Genomic DNA, 23741 nt, shown 5'->3' with positions numbered 1-23741 from the left:
TCTACCACATCCCCTGTGGCCAGGATAAACATCCCACTGCTTTTCTCTCATCCCACTCCATATTCCAAACCCCTTCTAGGCTAATCTAGACACCCAGCATTTCGTGTTTCCAACGCAGGCTCTCCTTAATTAAGTCTCACACGCTAGGAAAAGCCCACCCAAACAGAAGGGGACAGATGAATTCTGCCCTTCCTAAGTGTCACTGTCAAGTCTCAAAGCAATGACTTCCTGGAAACCAAGAGTTTACGACATCTACACATGGGGCTAAAAATAGGGTAGCCCTTCAGGAAAGATCTCAGGAGCCGCCAGCGGGTCAAGGGTTCGCACATGTCCACTCAAGAAACCTATCAGGGAGAGAAGGGCAAGGGAGCAGAAGTGCTACATCTAGCATCAGGACAGAAGAAGAGAGCAGGTCAAACGGCAGGCCCGCCCTACAGTACAGCAGCCTTCTACCGAGGAACCATTCAAATGGCTCAACAATGACACTGGCACATTGGCACACAAGGACAAATACAAAACAAAGCAAAAAGTGAATCTCATAAATTAACCTATACCTTGTAAGAGGAACATAAATCGCTCTACCTTAGGTCATAAGATTTTCTAAGGCAGGGTCAACAGAGCATGAAAGCAAAGTGCTCCCCTGCAAACGCATGGTGGACTTCTAAGAAATCCTTGTAATCCCCTCTGCTCTCTACACGCCCATGCAGAGCCATCCTAACAATACAGAGACCAGAGGGAATGGGTGGATTCTGCACAAAGAGTATCCACGATCAGAGCAAGGTTCTGGTTGTTGTAGAGACCTCACCTTGCAGAATACGTCAACATGATTAGCTGCCAGGGGGGCCTTATTTCTCCACTGACATCAACGTCAGATCAGAAATAGACTGGAACTTCCCTGGTGGTCCAGTGGTTCAGACTCCACACTCCCAATGCAGGGGGCCCGGGTTCGATCCCTGGTCAGGGAACTAGATCCCACGTGCCACAACTAAAGATCCCGCGAGCGGCAACTAAGACCCGGGGCAGCCAAATCAATCCATCAATCCACAATGTGTTTTTTTTTTTTAAAGATATTGTAATGGGGAAAAAAGTCTTTAATGGACAATGAAAAATGTTTATCAAAGGGGACTTAAGATATCATGGCATATTATCAGTTAAGATACGTATATGCTGGTGTTGGGATGTGTGTATGAACATATGTAGATGGGTTACACACACACATACACACACACACACGCACACACACACACACACACACACACGCAACCTAATGGGAATTGCAGTCAACGATTTTCTTTCCCTTTATGACACTTTCCCGGATCTTCTTCCTGTTGACCAACCTCCTGCATCTCCTAAACTCGTAGAGTTTCCTAAGAACTTAAGATTGACTCCTTTCCTCCCTGCGTTGCCTGTGTGGCCCCCAGGTGCTCACAGAGCAGGTGTGTGATGCTCTGCCTCACAACTGGTACCGTCAGACTGCAATAGCTTCCTCTAGCAGCCTAGCCATTGACGACAGGCCTTAGGTGAAACAAGTAAGTCTGCCTTTTCACCCCCTTAAACTGATTTTCTATGTAGGGAGATTACTTATGAGGGACGCTTATAAAGGCCACTTTCCTCCTGGTATGTGTTCAGAGCCGACTCCGTATTTTCCTATCAGCTTTTAAGAAGCTCGCAATTCAGTTATCTCATCAATGAAAAAGTTATTCCCTGGGAGTAAGTTAGGCCAGCCTGATGACAAGTTTCAGAACAAAACCCCTTCAGGTTCAATACCAGTCTTATCAAGCTACTAATATCCAGCAACCCTCCTTCCTCCCATATTACTCGTGATGTATTTTGGGGGTTGTGCTAGAATTTTCTTTTAATTTATAAATTTGCTGTGAAGTCTATCGATTTACTATCGATAGGAATCGATAGTGAATTACTCTCGATTACTGTGAATTACTATCAATTTGTATTACGCAATTGGATTTATTTTAGACTTCAGCTCATTTGTTCCATACGAATTTACAAGGCTGAATCAGGCACTTGTAACGGGGGAGTGCATCGGCTGAGGCCACTAGGGGACCATTTGGTCAGTCTCTACCTTTAGAACTCAATGTTCCTCCACTGGCCATGTTCAGCCCCTCAAGTGCCTCGCTCGCTTACTCCCATTGAAGAACTTACTCAAGTGGCCAGTGTGGCTCAGTCCCGTGCTCAATCATCTTCACAATGCACCAGGAAGCTTCTCCCCAGAGGAGGAAACTGAGGAAAAAGAATGGAAGCGGCTAACTCTGTGTCGCTCAGCCACTCTGGGATGCCAGGGAGAAGAGACTCCAGAAACCCTGCTGCCAGGCCAGCGACTTAGGCAGTTATCTGCCCAAAGCAGAAGAGGTCGGTCGTGGGCCTCTGCCGCACCCAGAACCCACCCGGACCCCGTTCCTCACCAGAGAAGTTGGTCTCGACCCCAGGAGGACTCTGCACCACAGGGCTGCAGGACAGGGACGTCAGCACCATAGCTGCCATCATCTCGTCCATCTCCACTGCATCCGACTTCCTGGATTCAGACAGGTGAGAGCCAAAGGTTACTTCCTGACACAGCTTGTCATGTGAGCATCTTACATTCCTAGATTGTCCCCTCCACGCCTCGACTCCAGTCAGTCAGTGTGCGCTCAAGTAATATTGTTAAATAAAGCATTCAGACCTCTCTTCATTCTTCATGAAAAAGACTCAATTCTGAGCTACACTGATAATATCAGTCAACCCCCGCAGAAGCAGGCTGGTCCCCATCCCACTGCTGACACCCGGAGGCAGTTCCACTCTCCCTTGAATTCCCTTCCTAACTCTAAGTCTGCAGCTTAAAATCAGGAATTTTATTTGGGGGAAAGGAAAATGAGTCCAAGCAATGAAATAAAGCATGGGCATAAAAGACGGCCAGCTAGAATTCAAAATCACCAAAATTACCTTCCTTTCCTCGTTTTATATTTAAATTTAAGAGGGAACAATTACACGAACCAATTCCTTCCCCTCCCCCCAAGATTAATGATGAGGTATTGTGATAGCTTCTGAATGTGAACAGAACCTGGTACATAAGCCAATGAGCAAAACACCCAGAAATACTAAAATAAATCTTCCAGTGAAAATCTCAATGCTTTATACAGCAGAGTTCTATAAAATTTTACACATACTTTTTTTAATCCATATAAAGTTACATTATTTGGAAATAAAGTTAAAGTTATCTATAAGTTAATGCTAAAGTATGAAAAGTCCGTCCGAAATAAATTTCTAGGTGGCTTCTCTATGTCAAAGGACTGTATTATGCAATTCATTCTTTACAATTCAGATCCACTAAAATATACGACTGGGCTTGAAGCAGCTAAACGAAAGCTAGTAAAGTATTAAATGTGTCAGCATCCCCCTTTTTATATGATTATTTGTATTTTTATTTCCACAGAATGGAAAGACAAATTCTTCGCCAGTATTCCATTGAATTGACAATCACAAATGTTGTTGCTCTGGTCTGGTCTCCAGACACGGGGTGTACTGTCAATAACAATAATACTCACAGACAAACACAGATGGGGCAGGGGGCAGGGCTCAACTGCTTACACATCCTGTATATAAGAATCTCATTGGCAGGGGCTTCCCTGGTGGCGCAGTCGTTAAGAATCCACCTGCCAACGCAGGGTACACTGGTTCGAGCCCTGGTCCAGGAAGATCCCACACGTCGTGGAGCAACTAAGCCCGTGTGCCACAACTACTGAGCCTGCACTCTAGAGCCCGCGAGCCACAGCTACTGAGCCCAAGTGCCACAATACTGAAGCCCACATGCCTAGAGCCGGTGCTCCGCAACAAGAGAAGCCACCGCAATAAGAAGCCCGCACACCACAACAGGGTAGAGCCTGCTCGCTGCAACTAGAGAAACCCCACATGCAGCAACGAAGACCCGACACAGTGATCAATAATAAATAAAAATAAATAAATTTATTTTTTTAAAAAAGAAAAGAATCTCATTGGCAGATTTTCTTTTTTAATCTTAAAATATCAATGTGCATAAAGTATATAACATAGAAATTAGAATATACATATTCTCAGGGAAAAAAATCATGTCATAAAATTCTAAAGCTGGGACTTCCCTGGCGGGTCCAGTGGTTAAGACCGTGCTTCCACTGCAGGGGGCGCGGGTTCAATCCCTGGTCGGGAGCTAAGATCCTGCATACTGTGCGGTGTGGCCAGAAAAGTAAAAATAATTAAAAAAAAAAATTCTAAAGCAAAGTACACATACTTCATTCAGCATCGATAGTTTTAAATATCTAGCCAGGGCTCTGCAATCTCTAGAGTGAGCCTTCCGCCTGTTTTAGCCTGGCTCACAAGCTAAGAGTGGCTTAACAATTTTTAAATGGTTTTAAAAATCAAAAGAAGAATATTCCTTCTTGACATGACACATGGAAATGACATGAAATTGAAATCTGAGTGTCCGTAAGTAAGGTTTTATTGGGGCACAACACGCCCGCCTGTTTACATACTATCTGTGGCTGATTTCACGTGACCACAGCCAAGCAGAGCAGCTGTGACAGAGACCATTTGGCCCACAAAACCTACGTTATTTACTCTGGCCCATTCTGAACATGTTTGCTGACTCCTGATCTAAGCCATTTTTTTCTCTCTCATCATGAAAAACTAAGACCTAATTTTAGTTTGAGCATGAAAGGGGGAAAAAATAGCCCTTAGCCAGACAAAGCTATATCACCCATAATAGAGTTACAGGGAAGAAAAGACGCCCTTCTGGGTCTTTTGAAAAGGATGCCCTCTCACTGTATCCCATTTGTCTGATATCTTGACTACTAGACACCTGGTTGTTCCACATTCCTTCCCCAACACAAGACATCCCAAAACCCCATACCTCACCACCCATGTGTCTTTCAGAGCCCAGGTTCTGTCACACAAACCTCTTTGGGACATCGATGTTCCTGGAGACAGGCCTGTAGGCTGGTGCCTGGGTTCCCTGCTCGGGAGGTGGCGCCTGGGGGATGGGGCTCTGCAGCTCGGCCGGCCACACCTCCTCCACTTTGCAGCAGATTTGTAACTTCTGGTCCAACAGCCAGACAGTCACCTTATCCTCTGCCCAGCTATGCCGCTCCACCAGTCCTGTACACTCTTGACCTCCATACCACACACAAACCTGGGGAGAGAAGAACAGCAGCCAGTGGTCAGCACTTGGGAGTTCTCACTCCATATGTCCCCAGTTCTGGGAGCCGGGAGCCGTATGCCACAAACTGCATTCTCCGACTCATCTTTAATTCAAGCAGATGCTCCCAGGTACCTGCTTCCCACCTGAACACCCAGACTAGCCACAGTGGATTGGTTCTTCCCAAAACAAATCCTTATAAATTTTCTAGATGGAGAGAGCAAAGGTGTCAGTTTCTGGGATTTTTTTTTTTTTTTAACTTGGAGTCTATACGCAATTAAAGTTAAGTTGTTATCATCTTAAAATAGACTGTTATAACTATAGGATGTTTTCTGTGAGCCTCATGGTAACCACAAAGAAAAAACCTCTAGGAGATACACAAAAGATAAAGAAATCAACGCACAGGACTCCAAAAAAAAAAAAAAAAAAAAAAAATCACACACAAAAAAAGACAGCAAGAGAAGAAGAAAGAAACAAAGGAATTACAAACCAGTCAGAAAACAGTTAACAAGATAGCAATACCAAGTCCTTACCTATCACTAATTACTTTAAATGTAAACGGATTAAATTCTCAAATCAAACGAATTTGGAATCTGTGTCCCTCCCTCCTGATTTCTTGCCCTGACTAGCCTCTGAAGTCCTATATCTCTGCTGGTCCCCAACTATCGCCTTGAATTGCTCACACCCTGCATTTTTCCCTTCAGAGAATCCTGAGTCTACCTGGGAGCACGATGGTAGTGGTGAAGAAGTAGGCTGACTACTTTCAAGGGTGCCTAGCAGTTGCCAGGTGGCCTCACCTCATGGGAAGAGATGTCTGGACGACACAAGCCTTGAAACAGAGGCAGAAAGCAGAGCCTCTATTATCAGCTCTTGAGAAGGCAATGAAGGAGAAGCCCATGCATCTGGATCTAGTGCCAACATCAGGCACAGGTGATGCCTGAGCCCTGCCACAGGGGAGGAAACACTGGAAAAGGGACTCCAAATGGCATTCCAACTGAACAAACACCTTCATCTCTTGCAAACATCTAAAGGTAATTCAAAGATGCAATCTTATCTGTCTCCTGTAAGTCTGAGATTCTTTCCCTTGTTTTTATAAAGTTGCAAACTGAGACAGATTAAGAGAAACAGCTCTGGCCATGCTTTGAACTGAGGTTCTGAACCGGCCTGAGCCCAGAACTGTTGTGGAGGAGCCCTGGGTCTGCTCATTCCCTTGGGAAGCCTGCTGCCCAAGGGCTCATATGGCTGCAGGAAAAAGGTCTGTGCTAAAGCCCGTGCCCAGAGAGTTTCACTCAGGGCACCGCTGGGCTGCCAGACGCAAGCCTGGAGAGATCAGACATTTGTCCACTCGGGGATCAACCTACCTTCTGCCCGGGCTGAAAGGCCACCTGCTGGAGGCCTGAGGTGCCTGGAGCCTTGAGGAGTTCCTTGGGCTGCTCCTGGCAGGACGTGTCCTTAGAGGCAAGGAAGGGCTGGGGCGCCGCCCCCTCAAGCAGCTCTGGCTGAGGCTCCAAGGGTGGGGCAGCCCCGGGTGGCCCCAACACCCGGGCGCCCAGGAGGGACCTCTTGCCAAGGCGCCGGGACAGAACGCTGGCCATGCTGCTGCCTTTCCTGGGAGGCAAAGGGGACACAGAGTCCTTTATCCCGTATCTGGAGGCATCAGGAGGCCCTACACGCAGCCGGAAACCGTGAGTGTCCGTTAAAAAGGATGAAACATTTTAAAGTAACTTTTACAACTTTTTTCTTTTTACAAAAGTAACACCTGTTACTAGTAGGACATTTAGAATGTACTGATAAGCACAAAGAAAAACAAATCCCTCAAGAAGCCGCCTCCCACAGATACCCATGTTTCCTAAAGCATTCCAAGCTTTCTTCTACACACAGATTTATATATTTCTATTTCTACAAAACTGGGATCATGGTTTGGTAAACTGAATTTACACTTATCCTGTGTGGGTTATACTGTATCATTACACGTTATTCTACAATCATACTTTTATAAGTCACACAGTGTTTTCTTAGGCAGATGCATCACTGCAAATTTAACAAATTCCTTATTCTTCTTCCTGAGGGCTGTACCCAGGGTTGTGTTGCTGAAACTGCTCTGCCCGCGGGGAGCATCTCAGCACACACACCAACGTCCGCTTCCCAGGTCAGGATGCTATTAATTACAACAGCACTAAGTCAGAGCGGGAGGGGGTCTGTCAGACACTCAGATTCTCAAGCTCAGCTGGCTTCAAAGTTGCCAACAGCCACAGAAGTGAGCCGTGCTAACTATTCCTTGTTTTCCACTTGAGGGAACTAAAGTGGGGGAGCTTAAGCGACTTATTCCTGGCGGTAAAGGTAGTTGGTGTCAGAGCCTGAACGAGATCTGGTCTCCTGACTCCAAACCCAGGTCTTCTCAGCGCCTCCCAACTGCCTGCACCCTGCCCCCGACAGGCTCCGGGCTCAGGCCACTCGAGCATTCAGGGCTGATGGAAACGCAGGGCCACAGCCCTGACATGGACCAAGGAGAACCATTCCAGGCCTCTGCACGGTCACCCCACGATGGACAGGAGCTGCTCTGGAAACGGCACACATCATTTCTCCGTGCTCAGAGGCATCAGCTCACCCCCCCGCATAATACTCCAGAAAGCAGGGCACTGGGGAGCGCTGTCCTCTGCATTTTATAGGGAAGAAGAGCTAAGAAGGAGACAACACCAGAAAGCTTGGTGTGATGCTCCTTTAGTCAAAATCCTCCTGCCTGAGAGGCGGGGTTCTAACCAGCCAGCACTCTCTAAGCCCCAGGGCAGGGGTTGGGGGGGGGACACCCCTTGACCTTCATGTGCCTACACCATTCCAGAAAAGAGGAAGTCAATCTTATGGGAACTCAGAGATTCAAAACAGTCAACGAGCTTGCTCTTGGGAAATCCCACCCCTGATCCACAGCCTCCCTGCTAAGCAGGATGCAGGGAAAACACAGTAGATCTGCCTCAGGCTGCACTGTGGACCCCACTCAGAGCCTGTTTCCTCATCTGTAAGTCACAATGCTAATACTCCCCTTATCAACCTTCAAGGAGCAATGAGAACGTTCCAGTAGAAGCCCTCTGGACACAGGCTTCTAAATAATTCTGTATTAGACGAACCTTTCATGTTCTTAAAAAGATGATGAATAATCCCTTCCCCCCCTCCCCCGTTAGGTAATAAGATATAACCCCCAGGTTATTTGGACAGCTCACCTCTTAACACCTCACTTTTGTGTAGACATTGTATTCATACCTAACACTGAAGAGCATTTCCTACGTGCTAGACTCTTAAGTGTGGTACTGACATTCTCTCATTCCACAGGTACCATTAGTGTCCATCCTTATTCTGTTCTCAAAAAAACAAAGACCCAGAGAGATTAAAAGACTTGACCAAGGTCAGGGTAAAAGGCCAAATCAGGGCCCCTCAGGACCTACTGACTTCAAAGTCTGTGTCTTTTTAGGACGACACCATGCTCTCCCTCCTCTTTCCAAATACCCTCTGCCTGGGGCCCATGACCTATGGCCTCTACTTCCCTATTCTCACCTCCTTGGACTCCACGGACTTCCATCTCTGCTGTCCATGTCATGACCTGGGTCACAAGGTACTGCCCAGCACCAGAGGGTCAATCTCTGTGCTCACAACCCCAGGCATACCCTCCTCCCTGGTTCCCTCCCCTGGTCCTCAGGCTACTGGTTGCCCTTGTCAGCAGCTTCATTCCCACCAACTCCTCTCCAAGAACTGACTTCCACTGGTCACCCAACAACAGGTCAGAACTCTGCAGTCCCTTCACCCCCAGAAACCAGAATGCCTCGCATCCGCACAGGGCTCGAGGGGTGGATCGCTACCAGGGGCCACAGCTGCTCCCAGGCCTGCTGGGTCTGCTGGCGGAAGGGGAAGAATCAGACCTGGCACCCTGCGAACTCACGCTGCCCCTTCTCCAGAGCGCTCGGAGCTCCTCAGCCACCCTGCGGCTCATTCCCTCTGGGTACCGTAGCACACTCCGAATCTCTGCTGCCCCAGGTGCTCTGTTCCCTCGTTAACTCACTTCTCCAGTCAGTATTTAGTCGAGGAACTGATCTGTACAGAGCATATCCCCAGTGCTGTGGCAGGTGTAAAATGCTAGGATTTTCATAGACTCAATACCAACACTGTTCCCCTACCTGGAATTCCCATCAGGCTAACTCCACCCCTGTCTATTAAGCTTGGCATTTCCAGAGACTGTTCCAGCGGCCTTTCTCCTCCCTCCCACCCCTCTGCCCCTGGCCGCACCCACGCCAGGAGAAAACTGCACCATAGCTATGGGTTCAAACTTTCTTTGAATAGTTCCATAAACCTTCTTTACTTTTCACCCTTGTCCAGAAGGACCTCGGGGCTTCGTTTGGGTCCCATGCCATCTTCTCGTCTCCCGATTCCTGGCCTCCTTCCCAACCATCCCAGCAAAGTATGCTCAGCAAATATCTCCACAATAACAAAACGTGAAGGGTAAAAATAAGTTTAAAAGTTAAGAATAAAGTCGCAAATACAGAGGAAAAGGGTTTGGCACATTTTTATCAGTGTTTTACTCAGAGCTTCAAGGGCTAGAATCAGAGAGTATGGTATCTCCACCATGAATTCCCTAGAAAGCAAAGAGATAAGAAAAAGGTCAAAATCGCAGCATCCTACAGAGTTCCTCTCTAGGTGTCTGGTGACTTTATACTTAGTAACACTCTACTGGAAAGCTTTACTATGTATGTCATCAAAAGGAATAAAAACGTAAGGAGTAAATTCTTTACCACTACCAAAAAAAATGTCCAAGCTGATTTGGTGCTAATTTGGTTTTAAAAACTGAGTCACCTACCACCGTCCTCGAAGCCTCAAGCCAGAAAAAAGAATCTCAAACCCTCAGTTTAACGTCGCTGAGCTAGAAGTGAAGCCACAGTGCCACTTAGAGACATCAGATGGCAGCATCCATCCAGAGAAAGAAACAATCCTGCTCTTGACCCAAAAAAAAAAAAAAAAAAAAAGAAAGAAAAAAACACAGTGGCCACCCCCACTTTCCACAGCAGGAAGTTTGAGGTTTCTACCACTGAAATGAAGAAAGGGTAGTATTTCCAAAATTCCTGGGCTTCCAGACGGAGCCTGAAATATTTGGCTAACAGACTCTGACGATGTTTTTGTTAAGTCTGTTTTTTTTTTTTAATGTAAAGAACGCTTTTTATTTGCTTTGTGAAGCTGCACCTTCCAAAGCCTGCTGGATTTGCACAGTTGGTGAACCTGCCCACTTCCGGCTTCTTCCCACATGCATTCTTTGGCCTTTCACCTTTAACTGGCCTGAATTCCACCCTGAAATACCTTTTATTATTTGTTTTATTTATAGTGCGCCTAAATCTTAATTTTTAAAAGCAGAAGAGAAAGAAGGAAGGGAAACTGCCTTTATTAAATGCCTAATAGCACCAGCTTTCGCAAATTGTATCTAATTTAATCCTCAGAGCGACTTAAGATAAACATATGGTCTTTCATGTCTGATGAGGAAACTGAGCCACTGAGAGGTTAGGTTGCCAAGGTTACACAACCAGGAAAGGCAGCCACTAGGGACTGAACTCATGTCTATCTGGTGTCAAAGGGCCTGATCCTACCATTATTCCAATAGGTGTGAGATCTCTCAAAATAAAACACTCAAGCTTGCTTTTCACCTACATGGTATTTTTTTCCCCCTATGTCAGTGAACCTCTACAGGAAACAAAAAAAAAGAAGCAAAAGCAAAACAAACAAACAAAAAAACAGCTCTCAATCCTGCAAGTCTCCTTGTGTGCTTTTTCTTTCCTTGAAAACCCATTCTCCACTTGCATCTTAGCCTCCCACCTACAAAATAAAGGCCAATGCTTTCCTCCAACCTTGTTCAACAGTCCAGGTCACTGTTAATCATTTAGCAGTTTGGGAAGACCTTTATACACAATATTGCCCTCTGAGAGGGTGCAGAGAGAGAATGTAATCAATCCCAAAAGTTAAGGGAAATCTTAGCCAAATTTACACTGAGGATTGATAGCATGGGAGTGAAAAAACATGAATCTAGATTAAATGTAGGCTGGGCAGGATGGCCAGGTGTGTTGATCAGCATTACATTAGGAACATGGCTCAACAGATAACACCATCCCTCAAGTCCTTCGGGGATTCGGAAGTGAATTCAAGCACCTACAGAGGTCTGCCATGCAGGCAGGAAGAGGATCCAGGTTAATGGAGACTCTAGAGGGACTTTCCAGGACGGCCTGTTACTGTATACCTTAGCTTGAGGGTCCCAACCCCCTCCCAGCATGTTTCCACCAATGTAACCACCGCTTCCTTCAAATCTTTCTTCCCTGATCTCTACTTCCAACTCACCCCCCTATTGGTTTCTTTCTTGGGAGCTATTGATGGTCGATAATAACCAGCCAGCCCCTAACTTGCCATATGGTTCAGGTTCGGCAAAGAGAAATCAAGAAACATCTTTTTCAGGGTAACAATAACAGTGTTTCAACACACAGTCAAATCCAGCTTTACAATGTTACATTCTCGACTTACAAAGTCCTTGACCGAAACATAAACTCATGCTAAAAAAGACTTCCTGGCTGATGTACAGTTTTAAGATATCCCGAGTCCTCTTTGCTTCTCACCCCACCACTGTCACCCACAGGGAGGGGTTGGCTACCCGAGAAGATGTATTTTGGTCCATGTAAAAGAGGTTAGACCTTCTCCAGGCTCAGCAAACATCTTCTGATGCGCTAATAGCCCTTAATGAGGACATCTGCCATCAGTTAAATAACTGGGACCGACAGAATAGGAAAACAAACCCTCTCTGTGGTTCTAAGTTGCAAATTGCCATTTGACATGTCACTGTTGCCGGAGAATCCCAGGTCTCGGCACATCCATGTGTGTGTGCGCGCGCGCATGCGCTCACGCTCAACGGGTGCTCTCTCCTACCTCCCATGGCAACAGGCCATGACGTCACCGAGTAGCACTTCCAGGACACAGGTCATAAAGTCAAACTGATTCATTACACAACTAATGGGGGTTTTGGTGGTGGGTGAAGTTTGGGGTAAGACTCCCCTTTGCCGAAGCATGGGTGCTTTGCTGCCTCTCTAATGAACAATTTAGGGACCAAGGTGCCGGGCATTACTCCTCTTCCAAGAGTTTCAGGTTCTCCACTAACCTTAAGCTTTATACTCTATGATCTCCCCTGGTAACCACCGCACAGAACATCGATTTGAGTTTTGGGCTCTTTGGCTAATATTTTGCATATCATTCTTAATCTTTTATCAGAAAGTTGCTAATGTTTTCTTTTTAATTTAATTAATTAATTTATTTATTTATTTCTGCATTGGGTCTTCGTTGCTGTGTGCGGGTTTCCTCTAGTTGCGGCATGTGGACTTCTCATTGCAGTGGCTTCTCTTGTTGCAGAGCACGGGCTCTAGGCACACGGGCTTCAGCAGTTGTGGCGCACAGGCTTAGTGGTTCCGCGGCATGTGGGATCTTCCCTGACCAGGGCTCGAATCCGTGTCCCCTGCACTGGCAGGCGGATTCTTAACCACTGCGCTACCAGGGAAATCCCTAATATTTTCTTTTAAATCTGTAAAGTTTTAACTTCATTTCTTTTTCAATGTGACATTCTAAGCTCATGCAAAGGTCAAAATGTTACAGCACACCACATCTTTTATTTTATAACAGAACTCAGTGGAGAATAGGACAATTCATTTGTCCAAAACAATTCTCTTTTAGCAATTCTTGGCCAGGGACGATCTCTGTTGAGAGATGCCATGTCTGTCCACAGCATATTGATGACTATATGCAAATGCGTCTGTGGTCCTTGCTATCTGAACCTTGGCAGAAACAGGTAAGCTGTCATACTCCACCATCACCACCCAAATGCTGCCTGGTAGTTTCTTAAGCCTTATTTTCTTCTGGGGTGTCTTCTCCAGAAAAAGTTTAAAAAAAAATTCACTTCACTGAGCATATATTGACCGTTTCTTCCCAGAGGATTTTCTTCCCAGCCTGGCTTTGGACAGAAAAACCTCCAAGGGTAGCCAAGGGCCTGCACTAAAACATCTAGGTCTCTCAAGTTATACATCAGGTCCTGTTACACCATTTTTTAAATGTGTGGTATGCATTTTAGGTTTTCATGATATGAGCTTAAGATCACAGCCCTGAGCATATTAGTAATTGATTCAATACCAAGATTTCTAAATCAGCTGTTCAGAGAATGACCGTTTGGATTCTCAGGTCATTCTAATTGTTGTCTTCTTCTGAAGTTTTTTTTTTTTTTAATATTTATTTACTTATTTATTTATTTGGCTGTGCCGGGTCTTAGTTGCAACATTCAGGATCTTCGTTGCCACGTGCAGGATCTTTAGTTGTGGAACGTCTGAAGGTTTTTAAAAATTGGATTACAGGGCTTCCCTGGTGGCACAGTGGTTGAGAGTCCGCCTGCCAATGCAGGGGACACGGGTTCGTGCCCCGGTCCAGGAGGATCCCACATGCCGCTGAGCGGCTGGGCCCGTGAGCCATGGCCGCTGAGCCTGCGCGTCCAGAGCCTGTGCTCCACAACGGGAGAGGCCACAACAGTGAGAGGCCCGCGTACCGCAAAAAAACCCCACAAAAACTGGATTACACTGCCTCGATGTATAATAGTTTAGACTACCATCATCTGAGTAATAGATGTAACAGAAAAATGGAAGGAGAAAATAAGGGCCCCAAATAGCCGTGCTATTTTCATATCCCAGCAGATGGGCCACAGAAATAGGTCACCTGATCTGGTTACACTGAATTTTCTCCAGCAAATAACAAATGACCCTGATCAACAAATACTTTTGTCGGTCTGACTGCACAACAGCCATTCAATCAAGTAAAAGAGACCATTCTGTTTGCACGGCCGGCAGGGAAGGAAAGCATTTTCACAGTTCAGCCCAGAACTACACTTCCCCTTCCTTCACACCTAGCTCCCCATTTGCTTTCAAAACCACCAGTGCCCTTTATTCATTGCTCTGCTGTGCATACACTACTCCGTATGAAACAAGACAATTCTTAGCACAGTACTGGGCACACAGGGCTCAGTGATCTGTAACTACTTCTATCAGTTCCGACGCACTGCATCTCCCTTAGACGGCAAGCCCTTGCTTATCCCATCAAATTTATGATTTTGAAGAGATGCTATTCCCATAGGTGAGGAGAGCCCCAGATTAAAAAAATAATGTGTTGTAAGAAATAAGACCTGCTGCTCACCTAAAAATGAAGAACAGTCATAGCATCTTAGTAGCGCTTCAGTGTTTCAGACTCGGTTCTAAGATAGCAGTGTTTTCTTGAAAACAGGTAGAGAATGCTTTACAAGGAAGCAGGGATAAGTAAAAGCATGCCTACGAACGTGCCATGTGAGAGGGAGAGATGATCCAGCACTGTTTTCGTACGTGCACGGGGCACGCACGCATGTGTATACATGTGGGTGCCTGCACTGTGGTTAAACCTGATTTGGCTGTACCAAAACTATGTGAGACGCAGGAGGCACGGAGATGCATGACTGCTGACTCAGCATCTTACCCAGAGCCAGCAGGAAGGAGGGAGCCAGCCAGGAGCTGAGTATCTCCGCAAGAACAAGCCTCCGAGAACTGACAGTTCCCTGCAGCAGTTTGCAGGGTAAGCTTCCAACCTGAACGTTAACCGCCAACGAATGCCTGAATGGCATTTGGGTTTACAGTCACTTTGATACACACATTCGAGGCTTCCTTTTTTTGTTCTGACCTCCTGGCAACTCAAGGAAACAGGGAGGGACAGTTTAATCCCAATTTTACAGCTCAGAAAACTGAGGGTCCTCCAGAAGGCCACTGATTTGCCCGAGCTAGCCAGCTGGGGTGTCTGCAGCTTTCCCGGCCCCTCCCTGGACTCGTTCTCTCTTCCCCTCAAGGGGAGACCCAGCAGCAGGACAGGGGTTCGGGGGGAAGGGCTCCAGAGTTCCCAGCCCCAGTGCCTTCACACGGCCTTGTCTGATCCTCACAACGAACGCTGTGAGGAAGACAGCGTGAGTTTCATCGGGAAGAAGGGATCTGTTAGAGGCACTTACAATAATGAAAAGAGAAAGCTGGCAACAAAAGAACCACCCCCCAAAATATAAAACACAGAGGGGAGAACTTAAAACGCCTAACAGTCCAGGACCCATTAGTGTAAGGCCCTGAGTGGACACGCCAGAAAAGTTCTGTGATCATGATGCCTGAGGTGCCAACCCCGAGATACAAGTAAAGGGCCCCTTATGTTTTCCCCACTTTGAAGGCAGAGAAATGCAGGTTCTATTTTTTCACTGAAGTGGTTAAAGTAGAAAAACTATATGGAACTCAACAGTCCTTTGAATGAATAGTCACATTCCCTGACTATGCTAAATAAACAGACGGTGGGGGGGCGGCAGTCGTAGGGAAGGTGAGAGCCACCTGGTGACTTTCCCGGCTGGAATCAATAGGTAATAAAAAGGCAGCAGCCCTCTACAGGGGTGGATAATCAGAGCACACAGGGCTGCAGGTGCCCAAGAAAGGAACCACCTGGTCCGGGGGCCGGGCCAGGAGTGGGAGATGCAAAATTATAGATGAGAAACCATGCACACGCAGACAGGATGGGCCAACTAGAGACACCAAACCAGAAGAGAGAAACAGGTGTGGGAAGGGATCAAGGTGCCCAAAATACCCCTCCAGAATCCAAGTCTCATCTGGGAGTCACCGGTGCCAAACCAGCCAGTGGGAAATCAAAGTGTAATCTTGGCAGTTATAAGTCACAAGATAAGAAACACGTGCTGTTGGGATGACAGAACGTTCTAGTGGCTGATAACATTTAAAAACCTGAAATAAGAGCTGGGTGCCAGAATTCGTTCCAAGACCAGGATGGCTGACCAGCCAAGGGAATAGACGTGTCTAGCCAGAAGGGCGATAACAGGCTTCCACAGATCAACTTTTAATCCAACTTCTCCCTCCCTTCTGACTTCCCGGCTGACTGTACAGGCTTTCTGTTTCAGGATGGCAGTGGCTCCTCAGGCTGTCACTCTATCACCTTCCCCCGGGAGACTGCTCTGATCTCCTGGGATTGCAGCATCTCCCCCAGCACCAGCGGGAATGCTTCCCATCCCCCAGGAATGCTGTGGCTGAGGGGAAAAAAAAAGTCTGGATACACCTGAGCAACTAAAACTGGCTCCTCAAAATGGAAACAGAATGTGCAAGAGAAGCTAACCCCGGGCACACTGCCGAGGACGCCTCTCCAGGAAAAGGGCTCGTGGCAGCCCATCACCTGGACCTGTGTGACTTTCGGCCACAAGCCACCACCTCGGAGCCTCGGTTTCCTGCCTTGCCGTGAAAAATGAGAACAGTGCCCAGCATGGGAAAGGATCTCAACAGATGTGTTGCCTCCCCTGTTCCCCGATTTCAGACCAGCACCAGACAGGTAAATGACACGGTGGGCCACTCGGAGAGCTTAGGAGCCACTGTCCCGCTGGCATCTGGAAACTGAGGTTGCAAAAGGATATTCAACCCGAACCAGTAACACAACTGACTCTAAAGGGAATCAAGAAGTTGACCACGGGTGAGCCGCTGATGAACTGAAATCTCAACAGAACTGATTTCGGCAAGACAGGGGAACCGAGAAAGCCAGCATATTCCATTCAGAGGCCAGCTGGCCACGGTGAACCAACCGCAGGGCTCCCTGCTTCGAGAGCTCAACACCCAGCCGGCCGGCTCTGCCCTGTGGCCCAAAGCAGAGCCCACGTGACCCGGCCCCTCACCTTGCTCTCAGCACACAGGTCCCAACCCTGCCCTCCTCTTCCAGCTGAAATCTCCATCTTGGTGCCCTGCCCAGGGTGGCTCAAGGCCCACTGGCAGGCCTCCCCGAGGCGGAGCGTGACCATCCTCTGCGAGCACTCCCCAAATCTGACGCTCAGTCCCGGGTTCCAGCTGTCCCAGATCTGGATCCACATGCACCCGTGCAGACCTACACAGCACACAGGGCAGCGCCGACTCACCAGAAACCCAGGGCAGGGGGAGCCGCAGAACCGAAACACCAGCGTTCTAAATAATCCGCCGGTACTCGACACACGTGCAGGCTCTTGCCGATGAACTGAAGAATGACGGAGCCTCAGCTTCAGGCCCTGACCTTAGAGAACTTCAGGCCTCGCTGAGCTTCTCCTGCATCAAACACCCAGCACTTGTTTATTAAGGCACTTAATACGCTCCAGAGTGACATTCATAGATCTGTGCTGTATAATTAGTGTGAGGCCACACTTCGTATTCTAAGGACGGACGGAGAAGAATCACAGATGCGTTGGAGATCTCCAGCTAGGGAACGAACTGGGTTTAGAATTTACCATCCAGAGTCCACCACCGCTGCTCATTCATCCAGGGATTCTTCTCCAACACGCAGGCCAAAGTCCTCAGGGGGCCAGACAGAATTGACTGTGGGGCTAAGCGGAGCCCTTCCCAACACCCACCCTTCCAGCCAAACGGTGTTGAAGCATGGGGCCACACACTCGCACACCCTAAAGCCTGCCCCGTTCTTAGAAAACAATTGCTTCGTGTCTGAGCCCACCCCATGTATGCCCGGCCTGCGTTAAATCTAAGCTTGGAACTGACCTTGTAATGGGTCTTCATTAAGATTTAAAATTAATGTACCCTGTTCCCTAGCAAGTCCCCTTTCTCAGGATCTCCCCTAGAGAAACACTGCCGTGTGTGGCAAAGAGGCATGTACGGCCATGTTTATTGTAACAGCGTTTGTAACAGCAGAGGATTTGGAAATAACTTAAATGGCCATCAATTAGGCTAAATCAACCAACAGTTTAGCCTTCTGATTCTAAGGAAGGCTATGCAGGAGTTAAACAAAATCAATAAGACCTATACATATTGACAGGAAGCCATCCCTGAGATGTCGTGGGGTGGAAGGGGCCAGCACACTACTTAGTACTCCCAGTGCACTTAGCTTCTTTTAAGTTCTTTAGGTATAAATGCAAGTATGTTAAGCATTTGGAGAATACCAACAAACTCGTAACAGTGGTTAACCTCTGGGGAAGGGCTGGGATTAGGAGTGGTTGTCAAGGAAGATTTTGTTTGCTCTGGAAGGTTTGCATTTTTTTTTTCCCCTACAGAGAATGTGTTCAAGTAGTACTTGTGTAATGCAAATTGCATTTCACCATGTAATTTTTTTTAAAAAGCAAGAAACTGACCCTGCCCCGTACATTTCAGTCACGTGTTTGGGGGCAATTTCTACTCCAATCTCACACACGCTTCCTGGGAGGCTGAGCGCTCAGCAGTGCAAAGCAGTGGGCTCTGCAACACAGATCTTGTTTCAATATTAGAAGCCCAACTCTGTGACTCTGTGGACCATTCAATTTATACACTAGTTCAAGGAAGAGGCAAGAAAAAAGAGAAAGGCCTGTCAGGGGACTTCTGGGTAATTCAAAGGGATGTCCTAGGAGCGATTTCAGTTCTTCTAGTTGAGCATTCCAGCTCTCCAACACCACACACACATGCACGCACGCACATGCACACGCACGAGCACATGCGGACTTGCCAATGATGGCAGCCCTCGCCCAACCACACGTAATCCACACCAGGCCTAGCCGGCTGTGCCTCCGACTCTTCCATCCGGGAATCAGGATTTCTAACATAAATTCAGATCCTGTGGGCTAATGAGAAGGAAGACTCTGACCACCACATTAGAAACGCTCCAAAATATCATTTACTCCCCCAGGGCCACCTAACCACACAGAATGCTGACTTTTCAACACAGACACTCCTCCACCTCCACCTCTTCAAGACACTACGTGAAAAGTCCTTAGAAACACAAAATTCTAATATTAAGGACCTAGGGTAGGGCAAAACTAACCTAGGGTGATAGACATCAGAGCTGTGGTCCTTCCAATCGGGGGGAAGATTCACTGGAAAAGGTCCCATGGAACACTTCGGAGGTGACGGAAATGTTCTGTCTCAAAATGCATTCGTCAGAACTGATCAAACAGCACATTTCAGATCTGAGCATTCCACTGTATGCAAATTACACCTCAATTTAAAAAAAAAAAAAAAAAAAAAAACTACCCCAGTACAGTTTCTCTGCTAGCTGCAGCAGAACTTTGAGCTGTCGTATGAGACATCTGAAATCTCTGTTGTGCTATGTAAAGAGCACAAGTACCATGGCGACAGTCGCCATAAAAATAGATAACAAGATTAAAATGGATAGAGGACACAGGAATTTAAGAACGGCGCACCAGGAGCAATTCGTTTTCGGCAGAAGAAAAATAGAGGACAGGGAGTTTTTCATTCCCCCTGCACTTTGAAAAACAACCATTGAGTGTGGTTGTTTTTACTAAAAGAGTTTTATGGCTTCCCAGTACTCAAAGGACAAAAAAGGCTGAGAGCTGTTACTTATCATATTTTGCCTTAAAAAAAAAAAGTATGATACCCGAAGTTTTTCCCATACCCACTGTTCTGTGGCCCAGGGAGCCGATTCACAGCAATGCGACAAAGCACAGATGACGTACCATATACACTGTGTGAGGTCCAAATGATACTGAGATAAAGGCAGCCTGGGCGCTTTATCGAGTGCACAAAGACTTCCAACTTTAGTTCCAATTACCAAGTTCTGCCTACATTTTTTACATACATCGAAAACTGACGCCCCCTAGGTGTGCACCCTGAAATTACTCCACATGAAGAGAGCACTTTCTTGCCCAATACTGACTTTTTTCAAATGCCAAAATGTAGGCATGAATCACTTGGCGACAGAAATCTTGTGTTCTTCTCCAAAAGATGAGATAAACCTCTGTTCTCCTTGTGGAGTTTCTCCAAGAAATGTTTGCTAAGTGACTTAGCCCTTGCAGTGTCCCCAGCAGCAAAAGAAGTAATCCAAAAATATCAGGAAGAAAATCTAAAATTTTTAAATGATCAGGGTGGATTCTAAATAAACCATACATTTAAGTAAAATTTAGGCAAAATTAAACGTCCACGTGTAAGCTACAAATAATAAAAGTGCAAAAACAAAAAAAATTTTCATTCAAACCACAAATTTACTGTCGGATAGCAACTAAACATATGCGTTCCTGGAAAATCCCACACAAAAGTTTCTTTAAATCTGTCTCTTGTTCCCTCTCTCACTAAGCCTACAGAGCAATCACAAGGTTCAGACTCGTCCCTGATGTTGGGATGGTTTTTAACATGCTGCACCTGGTGATATAAATCTGCAGTGGAGAAAATGAAGGAGGAGATGGTCAAGGACACTCCCAGATCCTCCACAGCCAAGCAGAGGACCCAGGAGTCAGTTAAAGGTCCCCATCTTGATTCATTCATTATACTGAATACAACCGGCCAATAAACATATTAGTCTTCCATATGTCGATCTGTTTTATTTATTGTTATTTGCCATTTTCCACCCTACACCCACCTTCTTGCTTTTCCTAAAGACAAAATTCCATTTTCAGCAGCCCTGGGGCCACAGACTGAGTCCTGAGCCACCTTGGAATAGTTCTCTTCCCCCTTTCTAAAATAACCCCAGAAGATCTCTTGAAAATGTTAGGACCCACTTATTAACATTTTTTTAAAGAGCTTAAAATGATGATTTGACCCCAGTACTACACACTAGAGGCATATTCCATATTCCACATTATCTTTCAGCTTTGACAAGTCACACAATAACCCAAGAATTAGAAAGGACTCTGGAGGCCAGCCTAATTCCTGTTCTCTTCTACAGCACCCCGAATCCACAGCATTCAGCCCAACCTGAATACCTTCAATGATGGGGAGCTCACTACTCCATGGGCAGACATTTCCACTGTTGGTCAGGCCTGCCAGCAAGAAAATTCCTTTTCTGATGGAACTGAAATCTGCTCTCCCAGTCTTTAGGGTTAAAAGGAACCTTAAAGCTCATCACCTTCGTGTAATCATTCAGTGGATAAGGAATCATGTAATGCAATCATTCTACAGAAGAAGAATCTGAAGCTAGAGAGGATAAAGCAGTTGTTCTATCCATTGGTCACACTCCAACACCAGAGCAGAAATGAACAAGTCGACTCTTTCCTATACCTCATAACCATGAAAATATTTGAAAAGTGCTATTGTGTACCCACCCCATGAATGTACTCTGGTCATTCCTGATCCCACAGCATCCTAGTCTCCTTCCTGTGGGTGAAGCCTTGTTTGTTCATGTTTCTTTTAAATCATGGCTCCCCAGTGTTCCGAATGTCACATGACCAGCAGAGGTCATTAAAACTAGACCCTGTGATTGGACTGATGAATTTCTGATCCAGTTATGAATGGGATTCAGTTTCTAAAAAGCCTCATCCCACTCAGGGCTCACATTTAACTCATGAACAGAACAATCTCAAAACTTTTTTCCCGGGCTTCCCTGGTGGCGCAGTGGTTGAGAGTCCGCCTGCCGATGCAGGGGACACAGGTTCGTGCCCTGGTCCGGGAAGATCCCACGTGCCACGGAGCGGCTGGGCCCGTGAGCCATGGCCGCTGAGCCTGCGCGTCCGGAGCCTGTGCTCCGCAACGGGAGAGGCCACAACAGTGAGAGGCCCGTGTACCAGAAAAAAAAAAAACAAAAAAACTTTTTTCCCACATGATCTGCCCCCTCCTCAGCACCTGGAGGACCACCAGGGTTACACTGTGCTTGTCTGTTTACCTGTCAGTCTCCCCCTTTCAATCAGATCATCAACTTCAGGTCAGGGACTGAGTCTTCTTTTTTTGACTCCAGTACCTCGTCAGCGCTTGACACACGCAGGTAAATACTCAAGATTAGTCACTAAATGAATCATCTACCTTTACCCATCCTGTCCTTGAATGATAAAATGTTTTTAAAATAGCAGTGTTCAAGAGAATGAAGAGACAAACCACAGGCTGGGAGAAAATATTTGCAAAAGACACATCTGATAAAGGACTGTTATCCATAATATACAAAGAACTCTTAAAACTCAACGATAAGAAAACAAACAACTCAATTTTAAAAAGGGAGCCAAAGACCTTAACAGATACCTCACCAAAGAAGACATACAGATAACAAAAACAGCACATAAGATGTCATCACAAATCATTAGGGAAATGCAGATTAAAATGAGATACCACTACACACTTAAGAGAATGGCCAAAATCCAGATAACTGACAACACCAAATGCTGGTGAGGATATAGAGCAACAGGAACTCTCATTCTTTGCTGGTGGGAATGCAAAATGGTGCAGGCACTTTGCAAGACAGTTTGGTGCTTTCTTACAAAACTAAACACACTCTTACCATATGACCCAGCAACTGCCCTCCTTGGGATTTATCCAAACGAGTTGCAAATTTATGTCCACACAAACACCTGCATACGGGTGTCTACAGCAGCTTTGTTCATAATAATTGCCAAAACTTGGAAGCAACCAGGATGTCCTTCAGTAGGTGAATGGATAACTACACTGTGGTATATCCAGGCAATGGAATGTTATTCAGTGCTAAAAAGAAATGAGCTATCAAGCCACGAAAAGACATGCAGGAAGATTAGATGCACATTACCGAGTGACAGAAGCCAATCTGCAAAGACTATATACTGTATGATTCCAGCTGTATAACATTCTAGAAAAAGCAAAACTGTGGAGGCAGTGAAAGGATTACTGGTTACCAAAGGTTGTGGGGAGGGAGGGGTGAATAGGCAGAGCACAGAGGATTTTAGGGCCGTGAAAGTACTCTATATGATATTATAATGGTGGGTACATTTGTCCAAACTCAGAATGTACAGCACCAAGAGTGAACCCTAATGTCACCTATGGACTTTGGGTGATTATGTCGTGTCAGTATAGGTTCATTAATTACAACAAATGTACATCAGGTGAGGGATGTTGATGGTGGGGGGATGTGCATGTGAGGGGGGGCAGGGGGTGTGTGGGAACTCTCTGCACCTTCCTCTCAGTTTTGCTGTGAACATAAAACTGGTCTAAAAAATAAAGTATATTTTAAAAGATATACTTACATATACGGTAGTGTTTTTTCCACTGTGATATACATACACACTATAAGAAATACAAACAGTAAATTTAAAATGTAAAAAAAGAAAGTCACTCAACTCATCCATTTAGAAGTAACCAATATTAGTATTTTGGTATTAGAATTTTTAGTGTATTTCCTTCCAGTCATTTTCTATGCACTTTGTTTCTTTAAGATTTGAAATCATATTGTAGATGCACCTTAACTTTTAGCAGAAACATCTGTCCATGTTATTTTAAAATTATTCCTAAACATTATTTTTAATGGCCATAATATTCCACTATTACGGAATATTAGTGGAATCACTTTCGGATTACTTCCAGCCCAGTCACACCACTGGATATTCAGGTTGTTTCCTATTTTCCATTATAGTTTAAGAAAAAAAAAAAAAAAACCTCTAAATAATCCCTGTGCACAAAGCATCATCTTCATTTTGGATGTGGTCTCCAGAAGCGGAATCATCCTACCAGAACGTATGAACATTACAATTCAAATTTTAAAAACTAAATCAGACTTTACATTTATCCCTTACTGAATTTCTTTTTTAAATTTGGGCCCTCGTTCTGGATGTCTTTGAACCTTGGTTTATCTACTAAATAAG

General features: G+C 45.9%; 1 protein-coding gene across 6 annotated transcripts in view; it reads right to left on the bottom strand.

Annotated features, from left to right (window-relative positions):
- Nucleotides 1–23741, bottom strand: part of ZNF395 (zinc finger protein 395) — a 40244-nt gene that overhangs the window by 9798 nt on the left and 6705 nt on the right. For 3 of the 6 annotated variants that reach the window (XM_033857598.2, XM_073805787.1, XM_033857600.2), the window contains 3 exons: nt 6523–6769; nt 4923–5155; nt 2421–2530 (listed from right to left, as the gene is read on the bottom strand). In XM_033857598.2, the coding sequence (XP_033713489.1) occupies nt 2421–2530; nt 4923–5155; nt 6523–6769 (590 nt within the window). Of the gene's footprint in view, nt 1–2420; nt 2531–4922; nt 5156–6522; nt 6828–23126; nt 23167–23741 lie in introns of those variants that run through there. The other 3 variants (XM_033857599.2, XM_073805786.1, XM_033857601.2) reach the window with 3 other exon arrangements.

This window comes from Tursiops truncatus, chromosome 6 (assembly GCF_011762595.2).
Source record: "Tursiops truncatus isolate mTurTru1 chromosome 6, mTurTru1.mat.Y, whole genome shotgun sequence".
Lineage (NCBI taxonomy): Eukaryota > Metazoa > Chordata > Mammalia > Artiodactyla > Delphinidae > Tursiops > Tursiops truncatus.
Note: the sequence above shows the minus strand (reverse complement) of the source record. Positions and strands in the feature narration are given on the sequence as shown.